Source organism: Podarcis bocagei (assembly GCF_964188305.1).
Source record: "Podarcis bocagei genome assembly, chromosome: 9".
NCBI classification, from domain to species: domain Eukaryota; kingdom Metazoa; phylum Chordata; class Lepidosauria; order Squamata; family Lacertidae; genus Podarcis; species Podarcis bocagei.
This window is the reverse complement of record NC_138134.1, coordinates 44,541,164-44,555,490: the sequence shown is the minus strand read 5'-3', so window position 1 is coordinate 44,555,490 and position 14,327 is coordinate 44,541,164. Positions and strand designations below refer to the sequence as shown.

Sequence of the window (14,327 nt, the reverse complement as noted above, 5' to 3'; positions counted from 1 at the left end):
ATTCAGATAACAATATTTTATTATTATTTTCTTTAAAATTGGTATGTTATTAGTTCCTTTCTACATTTTTTCCAGAGCTCTGTACAGTTCTTAAAAGGAAATAAGCAATGTTCAATGTACAAAGTAAAAAACAGTAAACTAGAAAAATCTGGATAAAATGGAGCAGGTTGCTGGCAAGGATACAGTACAAATTAGTAATTAGACATCTGAAGTGCAATACCACTGCAGTGAGGATGAGTTAAAGAATGAAATAAAAATACTCTATTTTAAACAAACATTATATATATATTTATATTTATATAATATTTATTTATATGTATATATTTTACAGATTAGACCCAGTGATATCTGCAGGATTGTAAAAACATATTTACAAATAATTCTTTTTTTAACATTTCATATACATCAGCACCATAGTAAAAAAACAAAACAAAACCCAAGATATTAAAGTTTGACTTTTTATTACTTGGTCCCAGTTCAAAATATTTGGAGGAAGCTTTTCAAAGATAATGGATTTTGAGGCCTCATCAAACACTAGTTCCTGTACTTTTCTGATAAAGATGAATGTTAAATTTCATTACCCATTAGATTTTGTGCGGTTCAAAACTCCAACTTCTTAGTCTTCTTGTTGTCACCCTTTCCAGCAAAGAGTGACACTGCCCCAGAGGAGTGGTGAAGACAGATACTTGGTTCCTATCTTATGCTTTTGCATGCCTATTCAGGTTTAAAAGGAGGTGGTTGTATCTCTCACCTCTTCAGCTGATTTCTGTAACTCAGAGAACCTTTTTCTTGGTCTTCCAGTCCTCAGCACTAGCTGATATAATGATACCTAATTATGCTCAGAGTATTTGTGGACTAAAATCTTCTTGGGATCCTAAGGCCACAATTCTCCACTGGTGCTAAGATGAGTGCTGACTTGGCACATTGTGCACTGAGAACATGGCAAACCACTTCTCTGTTAGCAAGCTGCTGCTTTGCCACATGCCAAGTCCACTGATGTGCAAGCTCATTGGTCAACCTTCATGTTAGCACAAGCAGGAAGTTGCATGAAGTGGTTCTTTTAGCTTACGACATCCAACTTTCAAAGGTGTCAACAATATGTCTCCCACTAATTCCAGTGAGTTAGATGATGAGACAGTATGTGGGAGTTTCAAAATCATGTCACAAACCAGATAAAATGAATGAGGGCCTAAGTGCACCTTATATTTAAATATGTGTAATTGAATCGTGATTCTCCCCCTTCCCCATTTTCCAGGAAAGTTAGCTTCTGGAGGTGGTGGTTTTAAATGAAGTGTGGGTTGTGATTGAACCCTTCTCTGCTACCTTCTTCTCCACTTTAAAACCATCCCTCTGAGCTGCTTCTGTCCTACGGAGTTCCAAATGTGCGTTTGCTCTTGCTCTCGCTCCTACTCCTCACCCCATCCCACCCTCTATTTTAAATAATAATAATAATTTATTACTTATACCCCGCCCATCTAGCCGGGACTCCCCAGCCACTCTGGGCAGCTCCCAACAGAATATTAAAAACATGGTAACACATTGAAAACTTCCCTAAACAGGGCTGCCTTCAGGTGTCTTCTAAAAGTCAGATAGTTGTTTATTTCCTTGACATCTGATAGGAGGGCATTCCACAGGGTGGGCATCACTACCAAAACTGGAGTGTGCTAAAGAACATGGGGGAAACGGTGGCTGGGGAAAAGGTCAAGTATTCCATCTCTCTGCTGTTTCTCCAGTAAAAAAAATGCTGCCTAAAAAATGCTGCCTCTGAATTTGGATTTCCCAGGGGTAGGGGAAATGCGAAATGCACTACTGGAATTTGGTTACACATTTGCATGTAATGTATAATCAGGCCCGAAAAAGTGACACGTGTTTAATTCCAAAACACTGGCAAATGGTATCATGTTCAACTCCCACCAACATAAATGACTCCACTTTTTTGCAGGTCAGTTCCAGCCACACAAAACTGTGGCTTAGACAGTTCCATTTGAAGATTGACCTTTGGAATGTCGTAACTTTATGTAGAACTACTTCCAGCAATTACCTGAATGGAAGACCCTTCCTTTCTTATTCTGTTTGTCACCAACTAGTTTAGGCATCATAAAGAGCTTGGTGTTATCATGTTCATAGTAGGAAGGTTGACAAAGAGGACCAGCCATTAGAGAATGTTAAGCATACATTTGCTTCCAACCTGTCAAAAGACATGTTGACACTGCTCCTAAATAATTTCTATGTAAGACCACCAATAGAATTACTAGCCCCTCTCCCTTAACTCCCAAAGACATCTGCCTGTGCAACCCAACCCCTCACAGGTAACACCTATTCATCTTGAATTTTCAGGAAAAGAACAAGCTGGACACCACATATAACCTCTCCCTTTTTAATGCCTGCTTTCTTTTGCATCTGTGTCTTTGGTAGCTGCTATCTCAGTGAGCAATATAAGTACTGCAGCCTTAGTGTGTCCTAGAGCTCTGTATTTTCCCTCATCCTTAAAAAGTGACTCAAGAGTCACTTGGTTATAGAGGAAACAGGAAACACAGGAATGGCAAACTGTGTAGATGGGGACTTTCTCTGCACCCAAAGGAGACTTGATAGCACATTGAATGGACCCTTTCATCTGCGGCCATGTCTAGTCATAACCATAACCAAGCAGCCTCTGCTTGACTCCTGATCAAATCAGACACATAACTACATTGAGAAACTTGTCATTTGCTTAAACCCAGAGTTTAGCACCTGTACTGATCCCGACCTCTCTTTCTCTTTCAGGTGCCCCTTCCTTTGTCTTGGCGCCTGTCTCTGCAATGTCCTGACACTACAGCAGTTCCAGTAGAACCGTGGTGGAAAGTTTATTGTTATGGGGCAGCCAGTGCTTGCCATGTGGAGACTACCAATCTTCTTCCATAGCCCATGGGCAGCAAGTAGCAATTTTTGGAGCCCCCTACCTCTCTCTTTGTCTTATTCCCACCTGCAGCAGGCGGACTATGGGGTGGAGACTGCTGTGAGGACACCAGCAAGGCCTTCTGTTCAATGCTTTACATCCATGCCTTCCACAATCAGCCACAGATCAGCTTGCTTTGCACAGCTTTAAAAACAAAACAAAGAAACAAGGATGGACAACATCCTGCTTTCCTTTTTTCTGACCCCACAAAGGTTTGTAACTATACATATCCCCATGTGCTACGGATTTCCAAACAGCTCATCAAGTTCTTGCATCCACTCATCTCCTGGCCCACCTTTAATGATGGAATCTACGAGGTCTGTGCTGTCTGCTATACTTGGAAAGGAACCGCCAGCTCCTTCGTTGCTGTAACTATAAGATATGTCCTGAGTGGGATTCCTCTCATAGATCTGACCTTGGCTGCTCTGAGCAAAGCTACCCCCTGGTATCTGTTGTGCAGGGGACTGGTTAAAACCAGCCATGGTGGGAACTGCTTGGCTTATTGTAGGCATAACCATTGGTCTAGCTTGGTTGTTGGTTCCTTGTTGTCCAGGGAGTGGTTGCAACATTTGCCTTCCCATCGCTGGATTCAGGGTCCGTACTGTTCCACTTGTGTCCATGACAGACTGACTAATGCCTTGTGGGAAGTGTTGCTTAGGCAACCTTGGTTGAGCAGATTGCATCGGGTAAGCTGCACCATTATTGAAAGGTCCAATTTCGCCGCTAGTCCTTCCAGGGATACCTTGCAAGCCTCGTGCCTGCCAGTTCTGTGCTCCTTGCGGGACAGGCCCCATCATGTTTTGAAGTCTGGGAGCTTGTGGTCTGGGTAGAACCTGGCCCACAGGTCCTTTCATCTGCTGGTGTTGTTGAGATATGGCAGAGTTCACCAACATGTTTGGACCAAAGCTACTGACCATGCCAACCCCTTGTGTTGAGGTGGGCTGCCTCGGCCCCTGACTTGGGTTGTGTGCCAGGCTCATGCTACTTTGGTTTGGGTGCTGCAACATTTGGCTCATTCCTGTGTTCATATTGTACATTCCTGGCTGGCCGGCTGCTGGGCTGCTGTAGGGAGCCATCCCCATTTCGGATTGGCCAGCTGCGGCAGACATTGCACCAGTGTTTTGTGAGGCTCCCATGGTCATCATGCTGGTGTTCTGGGACATCATTCGGGAAGTCCTCATGCTCTGAAGAGCTGCCTGGTTTCTCACTGCCGCTATATCCTGCGGGGAACCTGAAGCAGAAGAAGGAAAAATATCAAAAAGTGAGCTTTGGCAATAATATTTTATTTGACGTGTGGGCGCAAAGCGATCTTGGACCCTAGGAGGTAGCTCCTATGCTAGGCACTGGGCAACAAAACAGGAGATGGCTATTGTGCTCATACGCTTCCTGTGAGCTTCCCATAAGCCTTTGGTTGACCGCTGTGGAAATCAGGATGCTGGACTAGGAAGGCCTTATGGTCTGATCCAGGAAGGCTCTTCTTGAGTTGTCTTGCAAAGGTAGTATTATCTCCAGATATGGGTCTGATTGCAGTTAGCACCCAACCTGGCAGTGAAACTTCAATCCTGTACACAGTTACCAAGGAGTAATTCCCACTGAAGCCAATGGGAAGTACGTCTGAGTAGACATGTAAAGGACTGTGCTGTCAATGGTAGTGCAAAGAGGTGTCAGTGAGGTCCATAATAATGCAAGCATTAGTTAGGAATCTATTTAGCCATTTAGAATTGAAAACAAACAAACAAACAATAGCCTGACCATTAGTTATCTGAGGCACTCTTTCAAATATTTCCATTATCTTTCAAAACTAAAGCCATGAAAATAGAAATGTCAGGCGCAGAGAGGCTAATCAATTTTTTTATAGCTTAGGAGGCATAAGTGAATGGATTTTCTATAGTGTTGTTACTGATTATGTCTATGGAAAGAAGAAAAATTTAGAACAGAGACGGTGTATTAACAAATCAATACTGTAAGCACGTTTTGCTCCACCTTTGGACCAATGACGGGAAGCCAGAAAATCCTTTGCCTGTTAAATTCTACACCCTGGCAGATACACCCAACTAGGTGTCTTCCTGTTGAGGAGGGATGTAGAGGGAGGAGTGGATGGAAAGGAAAGGATTATTGATTTCTGGAAAGCAAATATGCTCCGGTGTTTATCATCTTTATTTAAAAATAATTAGAGGAATTTTGATTATGCCAAGAGTTCATTGTGGCACCAGCTCAATACAATGCTGAGTACACACTGCTGACAAGAGCAGAGCTCTCACCTCAGTGAAAAGATACATGAAACCACTGTGAAAGAATAATATTTCTGTGAAGCATTACCTGACTGTTAAAAAAACCCAGGAACCAAATATCTCAGTGTCTGCCTTTTTTTCATTAATATAATACAAAATAACAAATCACCATTTTAACCACCAGGAGAGTGTTTTGCTTTACAGACCATGTATTTAGATTTCTCTCTTAAGGCTACACCAAGAAAAAAAAGTAAATAAAATGTACCAATGAAACTCACAAAATATGAAAAAAGTCCTCCTCTCCATCTCTCCCCCCTCCCCAACACAATATTTATGTGTTTTGAGCAGACAGGGCTCTTCACTGGACAACATTCTAAGATTTAATTTAAAAGATGAAAACAATGTGGATTCAACTGTTTGTAGCTCCTAAGTATTATCTTTATCAATAGAATTTTGTGTACACAGGATGAAAACCCCATGGAAATGAATGGGATGCTCAACACATGGAGGTTTGAGAGGGGAAGCACAGGGCCAGCAAGCATAAGGCCACAAGAAAAGCCAACTGGATCAGGCCAATGACCCATGTAGTCCAGCACAGCGCCCAACCAGATGCCTGTGGAAACCCACAAGCAGGATCAAAGCACCAGAGCACTCTCCTTGCCTGTGGCTTCCAGCAATACTTATTGTATTCAGAAGCATTACTGCCTACAACCATGGGGCAGAACATAGCCATTGTCGCTAGCAGCCATTAATAGCTTCCTCCTCCATGAATTTGCCAAAATGATCTTTTAAAGTCATCTAAGTTGGTGGCTACCAATGCATCACAGCTTTACATATGAACAGGACAGACTCTGACAAATAAAGGATGTGCTGCCCTTACGTAGAGTTTTGGTCTCTGACAATCTCCTCTTGGGTTGCCTGCTCTTGCCTGCCACGTTAATAACTCTGCGTCAGTTAGCAGTACAGTAAATAGAATGCCGGTGCTCATATCTAGCTATGCGTTAGCAGGCAGTTTGTGCTCCCCGATTTCCTGCTGGGCTCTCACCTTGGAACTGATTGACCTGCTGCACAGGGTAGGGGTTCCTCTGCTGTTGCTGGAGGTGCTGCCGAGGCAGATGCGACTGCTGCTGTTGCTGTTGCTGCTGCTGCAAATGCTAGAGAGAGGAGCAAGAAGAAGAAAAAGAGGTTGGTGAGCCTGCTGCCCAGCTGATTGTTGCGACTGCAGTCGGCAAGGCAAGCGGCGGAACTGGCGCTTTTCCAGCAAGGTGTTCTTGAACAACAAGTGCTGCGTCGAAGTGGCAGGCAAAGTGAGCAGCAGCCCCGTGCAGATCAAGAGCCCTCCGCATACAGTGTTGCTCAGACTCCAGGCATCGACTGCCTCTCCACAGCAGCTCTCTGCTCTTCACTTGCTGAGAACTTTTCATACTTCTACAAGACTCGGGAAAGGAGAGGAGAGGAGAGGAGAGGAGAGGAGAGGAGAGGAGAGGAGAGGAGGGAACGCTCCTAGCTGAGAATTGTGAACCAAACTCTGGGACCATCTAGCATTTCTGGATCTAAGTTAGTTAAGCCTGCAGGGCTGGTTCTTATGAGCTGGGGCAGCCCAGTTGCTGCTGCCCTGGAAGTTCCAACAACGGAGGAACAGAAGAGCCATGTAGGGGAGGGATCTGGGATGGTGTGGGGAGAAGAATGCAACCATCAAAACAACCATGAGTATGGTTTACGCTTTCTCCTTTGGCTTCTTTTTATGCAGGTTCAGTAAATTAGGAATGAGAGGACCAGGTGAGGTAAATCACACAGTCCATTCATCCTCTAGTCCTGGGGTAGGGAACCTCTGACCCTCCAGAGGATGCTGGTCTGCAACCCCCATCAGCCCTGACCACTGGTGAACAGTGGCGTAGCGTGGGTTGTCAGCACCCGGGGCAAGGCAAGTAATTTGCGCCCCCAACCCGTGGATTCGCGCCCCCTAACCCAGATGTTGCGCCCGGTGCGGCCGGCCCCCCCTGCGCCCCCCACGCTACGCCACTGCTGGTGAAGCTGGCAGAAGCTCATGGGAGCTGGACTGCAACAACTTCCAGAAGGACACAGGTTCCACACCCAGATGGGATATGTGGCTCTGTCCATTTCACCTCACCCTGTTCTTCCATTCCTAGCTTACTGAACCATCGTGAGAAGAAGCCGTGGGGGAAAGCGGAAGCTATACCAATGCCATTACAACCTCTACTCCTCTGTGAATATGTTCCATTAGACTTCTCTCGATAAGATGGGCAGGTTCAAGCACTATCACATCCTTATTTAATGAATAAGAATGATTACATGGTGGGGCAGGGGAGATAGGAAGGATGCTGCCCTGAGTGCTGGAAAGAAGACCTGCTCTCTGCTGCAAGGCCCATTTCCACCTGGCCTAGGGGTTGGGGCCCAGACTCCCCTTTAACAGCTAGAAGAGGCTCCTGGGACATTGCTGGAGCAACTCTTGGGTGGGGGCAACTGACTAAAATGTTTTAAACGGTTCTAATTTTGGTGCCTCTGTTTCGTTTTTGTCAGGTTGGTGTTGGTTAAATGTTTAGTTGGTGGCTATTTAAATTTGGGTATAACTGTAAACTGTTTGGTGTTATTGTTATTATTGGTTTCTGTTGATTTACTGGTTTGTTTGTTGCTTGTATAGGATATTTTGTTTTTTAATGTTTGATGTTTCGTTGTGTTTTTATAAATGTTGTAAGCTGCCCAGAGTGGAAGGGGAAACCCAGCCAGACGGGTGGGATATAAATTTTTTAAAAATATAATTTATTATTATCTTGCAAGAAACAAACATGCTGGACTCAAGACTCAATCCCTGCAGACCATTGACTAAAAGTCAGAACTACTGAAATGATCCAAATCCTGGCCCAAGCAGCAGCGAAGGCTGACAGAACTGCTGCTGCAGCCACAGCTCATATCTGCCAGGGCAAGCAAGTGACTGTGCTAGTCTGGAGCTGATGCCTGATGCCATGAAGCAGCGGCATTGAAGGTGGCTCAGGTTCAAGTGGATCCTGGGCCATCCCCACAACACCTCATTTTGGGGCTTTCTCTGGGCTTCTGCCAGTGGAGATTCTACTTCTGCCTGTCCTTCAGTGGCCAAAACAGAGAGCTGAACAGCAGTGGAGCGATGCAGACATCACTCCACAGCCAGAAACCTGGGAGGAAGGACAAAAGCAGGGGGTTGGATTGCAGCCTAAGTGCCAGCAGCTTAATGTATGGATTTATTCATTCATTTCTCACTTCCTTAATAGGTTGTGCACTCTCGTGCAGTACAACATCGGCTTAGGAGTACAGATAGAAGCTGATTTTGTTGCTGTTGCTTGATTACAAAAAAATGCAGGCAGTGCAGCAGTGTGACTAGCTCTCAAATCCTTGCTGTGAGGCTGTTCTCCATCTATTACTGCGAATGAGGTATCAGGCTACTGAAAAATCATTCACAGTGCCTAAAGATGCACTTGTGGCATACTTCAGGGATTTGTGTGGAAACCAGGCCCTGATGCACACTTGATAATACGCCTGAGCTCAGCAGGTGTATAGAGTGGCTTCTTCACAAATGCTGCCTGACTTGTGCAGGGAGTTACACCAGTCACCACTGCACCCGGCATATGAAATATCACTTTGCAGTTCTGTGGGATTTTACTAACTAGCCATATGGCAATTTGATCAGTTAATTAATTAAACGTAGCGCAGAAGATCCCCCAGAACTGCAAGGCCAGTGTTTGATGTATTAGCATGCAGTAAACAGAAAGAGATGAAAAGCAAATGCTGTTCCACAGGCTTCTTTTTCACTAAGATGCTTTCACTTAATACAAACTTGGGAGTGGAAAAAGGATCCCGTTCCCCCAAAACACTTGTTGACTCTGGGAGGCTTTTTTCACCTTCACCTAGCCAATAGCACAGTTTGCTTAACATCTGTGATCAGGATTTGTTTTTATTTAAGTTTAGGTTCTTACATTAGGAGAGTGGCCTGGTTGCTGCTGTTTCTTAATTTCTCTGTGCATGATGCTTAGGGTGTTCTAACAATGGGCAAATGGAGAAGCACAGGACACATTTTGGTGCTTGAAGCGGAACAGCAAATGCCTCCCTCAGCCAAGATGCAGAATACTCAAGGCTGGCTAAGTAATTTTGGCACCTGAGGCAGAAAAATCCCCCCAAGCACCTCTCCCTGGGAGTAAAAGTGCAATAATTATAAATCAACAACTAACCATTTGTGTTCTTTTATGACATCCCAAATCAGCTGCCAGAGGCAGCTGCTTCACTCTCCCTAATGGTAGGGCTGACACATGGGAATCGGCACACCAGCATTAAAAAATGAATTGGGAGAGCACAGGAATGATATAGGCTATAGAAAGAATACTGGTGTGGTTCTTCCTTTCTCTTCGATCCAATGAGATCCTAACTTTAACTTTGTGGAGACATGTCACAGATGAAGTGACAACCATGCTGTTCCCATAAGCTAAGAATGATCTTCTGTGATTGAATCAAACACCTTATAGAAACAGCAGAAAATTATTTTCTAGGTAGCCATAAAATAAGGAAGAGGAATGGAGAATCCTTAGAGGCATACATTCCGTTTTTCTCTGCAACATGCCATTAAAGGACCAAAGCAATTGCCTTCTATCCCAATTACACCAGTAATTAGCATTATCGTTTATATTGCACCTTAAAGTGTTTAGCAATCCTTATCTTGTTTATCCTCACAATAGCCTTGTGATGGAGATGGAGAGAAAATGGAGAGAGCAAACTAAGAATCAAATGACTCTGCCAGAGCTGCCAGAGAGAACGAATCAGTGGTCCACAGAGGGAAGTGAGTTCTTCTCTAGATCTGCCTCCCTAAGCCTGTTGCCCTGCAGATGTTTTGGACTAGAAGGGCTGTGGCTGATGGGAGCTGTAGTTCAAAACATCTGGATGACACCATGTAAGAAAAGGCTGGAGCTCAGAGCAATACGCAAGTCATTGCACTATTGTGGCAGTCAGTCCCTTGTCTCATAATTGACACATGCATGGCAAATAAAAGCCTAGATTACAGAAGCTGCAGGGTGCTTGTATGAACCTTATGGATTGCACTGCTTGGTTACAATTGTTGTTGGAAAGGGAAGCTGTGTTGTCTCCCCAGTTGCGTCTCTGTTCCAGGGCTGGGAATGGTCACTTAAGGCAGGCATAGGCAAACTTGGCCCTCCAGATGTTTTGGGACTACAATTCCCATCATCCCTGACCACTGGTCCTGTTAGCTAGGGATCATGGGAGTTGTAGCCCCAAAACATCTGGAGGGCCGAGTTTGCCTATGCCTGACGTAAGGTATGGAGTGAAAGGGTGCAGTACCTGTTCTGCCAAGATCTGCTGCTGTTGCCGCTGCTCTCGTAGAAACTGCTGCTTCTGCTGTTCCATCATGTGGAGCTGGGCCCTTTGCTCAATCAGCATCTGCTTCATAAGGGCAGCCTGAGGCTGTCCACCCAAGAAACTGGCATTGACCGAACTTGTGCCCACGTTACTGGATCCTGGTGGCACCGAGGACTGCATGGGACCTGTGGACCGAGACAGTCCCACTGCGTGCTGGTCCTGGACAAGGAAACAAACAAAAGCCATGTGAGGAATCATTGGGTATGTGATTAAGCTTATCTTCATTTATTCTCAGTATTTATATCCCACCCCTCCATCACATGCAATGGAACATCAAGGTGCCTTAAAAACATCACAATTTAGAAACAAAGCAAGATTTTAAAAGGGGGGGGGAGAGAGACAACCAGCTGATTATTTGTTTATTTTGCAAAGACACAGGTCATTACCAATCAGACGCACCAGAGCGAATTAAAGTTTCCACGTAGCATCTAAAGGCCACCAGGGAGGGAACCAACTGAGTTTCTAGGGAGGAGGGCTTCCAGAGTCTGGGTAGCACTACAGAGTAGGCCTTCTCCCCCAAATGCCAGCATGGAACAAGGCCTTCTTCAATGAGCTGAAGAAAAGTCCTGCAGGATCATTGGGGGAAGGTATCCCAGTCCCAAACCATTCATGGTTTTAAAGGTAATAACCTGAATTTTGAATCTGAGTCAAAAACGGGCCAGGAACCAGTCAGTGAAGCTACTAGAAGAACTGAATCACACAACCCAGCAAATCAGCCCCAGTGGAAGCGTTTTGCACCAGCTAAAGTTTCTCAGCACAGTATGTGGGGTGCTGCAAATTGCAGAAGGAGGACTCCGCGCCTGTCTAGATGTTACACTTGCTGCAGGGACTGGCATCCCTATGGTGAGTTTTCCACCACCTGCTGTATTGTTTAGAACAAGTCGCCACATGAGTATTGTGAGTTTTTCTGCTTTTGAACTATATCAGTGGTGTTTCCTGGCAGGAGGGAGAGACTTGTGGTATGATGTCCAACCCACATAGTAATCTGTTTTCAGTGAGGGTTTGGGAAAACAGTCAAGAGGTTGACATTTGCTACAGCAAAGGCAGGAATGGGTAAATCTGTCAATTTTTACTTTCTCTTACTTTCTCTTTTTTTCTAGAGTTCAGGCCTGCACATTTCTGCATCAGTTTATTGATTGATTGATTTTAAATTCACCAGCATTTTAGTAAAAAATTATTCTCATATACACACTTCTGCAAGCCATTTCCCCAAACACAATGCATTTTTGGATGGCATTTCATGAATATCTGCATTTTCATGTACCTCCCCCCAATACACAATTTCTTTTACATATTATTTGGTTGGAGAGCAGCATCGGAGAATTCAGGCAAGTGTGAATTCTGAAAGATAGCTGCATTTCATTCCGTGTATTGTTTCAGGAAGTGCAAATTAGGGAATTTCACATTAAAAGCACCAATCAACCTTCATTTCTCCTCCATTCCTCAGTGACTGTAAATATGTATAGAACAGTTTGCAGTTTACAGAGAAATGAAGTTCAAGGAGAGGCATGGTCCAAAAGTACAGGAGGTGGGAGAGGAGGAGGGAAGTGGATGATCAAGGAACTGTTGGGTGCAGAAGCCTAAATCCAGTTTTACTCTCTCTCTCTTTTTTGCAAGCATTGGGTGCACAGAATGCCACTTTATTGTATTCCTTCTGACCCTGTATGGTATGCAATCAGATCAAGTCTAACAGTAACCCTGGCAGGTTATTAACTCATATCTGAGGAAGTATAAAAGGGGTAAAAGATATATGAGGAATGGTACAGAGAGCTGGGGACAAAAACCAGGACCCCTCAAGCCAAGCTCAGTCATCCAAAGCAACGTGAGTTACGGATTCAGGAAAAGCAAGGAACAAAAGTAGTAATTAGGGCTTACATTTTCTTGCTGGTGAGGCAACTGAACAGGGTCAGGTGGCCCCAGTTCCTCTGCACTACACTAACCCATGTAACCTCATTATAACTCCCAGGCAAAGTGAGGTGGATGAAAAGAGATTCAGCACCTGGAGTCCAATGCCAGGGAGTCGGGTTTGAGTGCAGGGCGCCACCGCGATACTTTTCAGGTTAAAGAGGAGGTAGTAACATCCTTTCATTGCTGCTCGTTGCCCATTAACATGCTTTTATACCCCCATGCGCCCGCATGATCAGGATGATTAAGAGGAGACCAGTTGAAAGTGGGCTATTTTTAAACTTTAATCCGAGTAGGAGTGAATGTAAGAGGAGAGCAAGGCGGTGCAAATTATACTGCAAATTAAAGGACCTGTTCTTGTGAATACCGCCCCCCCCTGCACACCACGTTCCTGCCTGTTTGCCTGTGATGCTGCTGGTCCCTTTGCAGGGCTTGGCCAGAGGACTTAAGAGAGGAGGCCTGGAAAGGATCTCATTAGCAGTTCCGTCAACACAGCACTGATCACCTTTCTCTTCCCGGTGTAACCAATGGTGATTGTTATGAAGGAGAGATGCACCACGAACGCCCCCAGGAGGTTAGAACTTAATTATGAGCAGCCCTGAAGAGGGAAATTTAGACAGATGGATGTGTATTTTTCGGGGGGGGGGGAGGGAACCAACCAACCACTTTCTCTTACTTCCCATCCTCTCCGTTTTCGCCATGCAAGATCCAAGTGAAAACTTGAGAACCAACTGTTGCAGCTATTAAGGCCCTGAGCAGCCGTGAAATCTACCAAAGCTTGGAGTGGAGGTCTTACAAGCTGCACGGGATGTCGGGGCACATCTGACCTCTCCTCCTAAATCCATCCACGTCCTAACACCCCAGGCAGCCTTGGGGTGAAGGCGGCAGGTGTGTGAGAATCACTTGGCTGCAGTTCCTCCCGAACACCAGCAGGTGGCGTCCCAAGCCTGGTCCTCCACGGCTCTGTCAACCTGGGTTGGTGACTGATTGCTGCCCTGGGCTCTTGCTCTCCTCTCCCTCTCCCTCTTTCTCCCTCCTCCTTCCCCACCCTCCCCCATGCTTGCAGATGGCTTAATCATGACTACTGTTCCCTCCTCCTCCTCCTCCTCTCCCCATCCCCCTCAGTACTTCTGCGATAATGCTGCTAACGCAGAGCTAGGCAGTCAAGTGTTACAGCACAGAGCAGGTAGCCTGGCAACTGAGAGTATAATACCGAACAGATGGTGTTCGTACACATGATGGACATCACACACGACAGCCTGAGACAATCCAGGAATTCCCTGGTGGTTTGAGGCCCTCTTTATGGAAAGAGCGGGGGGGGGGGGCACACAAAATAAAACACAAGCCTGTTGGCTGCTTTGGGGATATTTCCTACCCTCTCCCACCCAATCTGACACTGAACCACTAAACTGATTTCTTGTTACTCCTGTTTTGCTAACAGCACTAAAGGGACAGCAGTCTGGTAGTGTGCGAGGGGGACGGACGGAGGGTTAAGCTTCGCGTAGCCTGAATTAATCAGGCATTATGCTGGGCCTGAGCGAGGACACGGTTGCTTGACAAAGGAGCCACCTTTGCTTCTGCTCACAGCCGGCGCTCTCTCCTCTGTCTGGGTCAGGGACGTCCCTGCGGCTGGAAGCTATGCAGGAGGTACAACAGGTAGACTCCTGTGAAACACACAAAGGGGCATTTGTGGGCTGTGCCCAGGTGGAAGCCCAGGTTATGCATTTACAGTGTTCTGGGTATGAAGAAACAGCAGCCACACGGGAACACCTGGGAGATGGGAAGAAAAGGAGTGCCAGCCTCAAATCCTGCCCCTCATCCTCTTTTTCCAAAACAAAGAA

General features: G+C 45.5%; 1 protein-coding gene and 1 long non-coding RNA gene across 4 annotated transcripts in view; one reads left to right on the top strand and one right to left on the bottom strand.

Moving 5' to 3' along the window:
- Positions 1-2,900, top strand: part of LOC308595261 — a 46,779-nt gene extending 43,879 nt beyond the window's left edge. Inside the window, exon 5 of the long non-coding RNA XR_014011959.1 lies at positions 2,764-2,900. This is a non-coding gene — a long non-coding RNA (uncharacterized lncRNA). The remainder of the gene's footprint in view (positions 1-2,763) is intronic.
- The window catches only part of MAML3 (mastermind like transcriptional coactivator 3), a 274,501-nt gene continuing 260,175 nt past the window's right edge, over positions 2-14,327 (bottom strand). For all 3 annotated transcript variants that reach the window (XM_081209210.1, XM_081209211.1, XM_081209212.1), the window contains 3 exons: positions 10,504-10,740; positions 6,212-6,320; positions 2-4,166 (listed from right to left, as the gene is read on the bottom strand). In XM_081209210.1, coding sequence (XP_081065336.1) covers positions 3,175-4,166; positions 6,212-6,320; positions 10,504-10,740 — 1,338 coding nt within the window. In that variant the 3' untranslated portion in view covers positions 2-3,174. The remainder of the gene's footprint in view (positions 4,167-6,211; positions 6,321-10,503; positions 10,741-14,327) is intronic.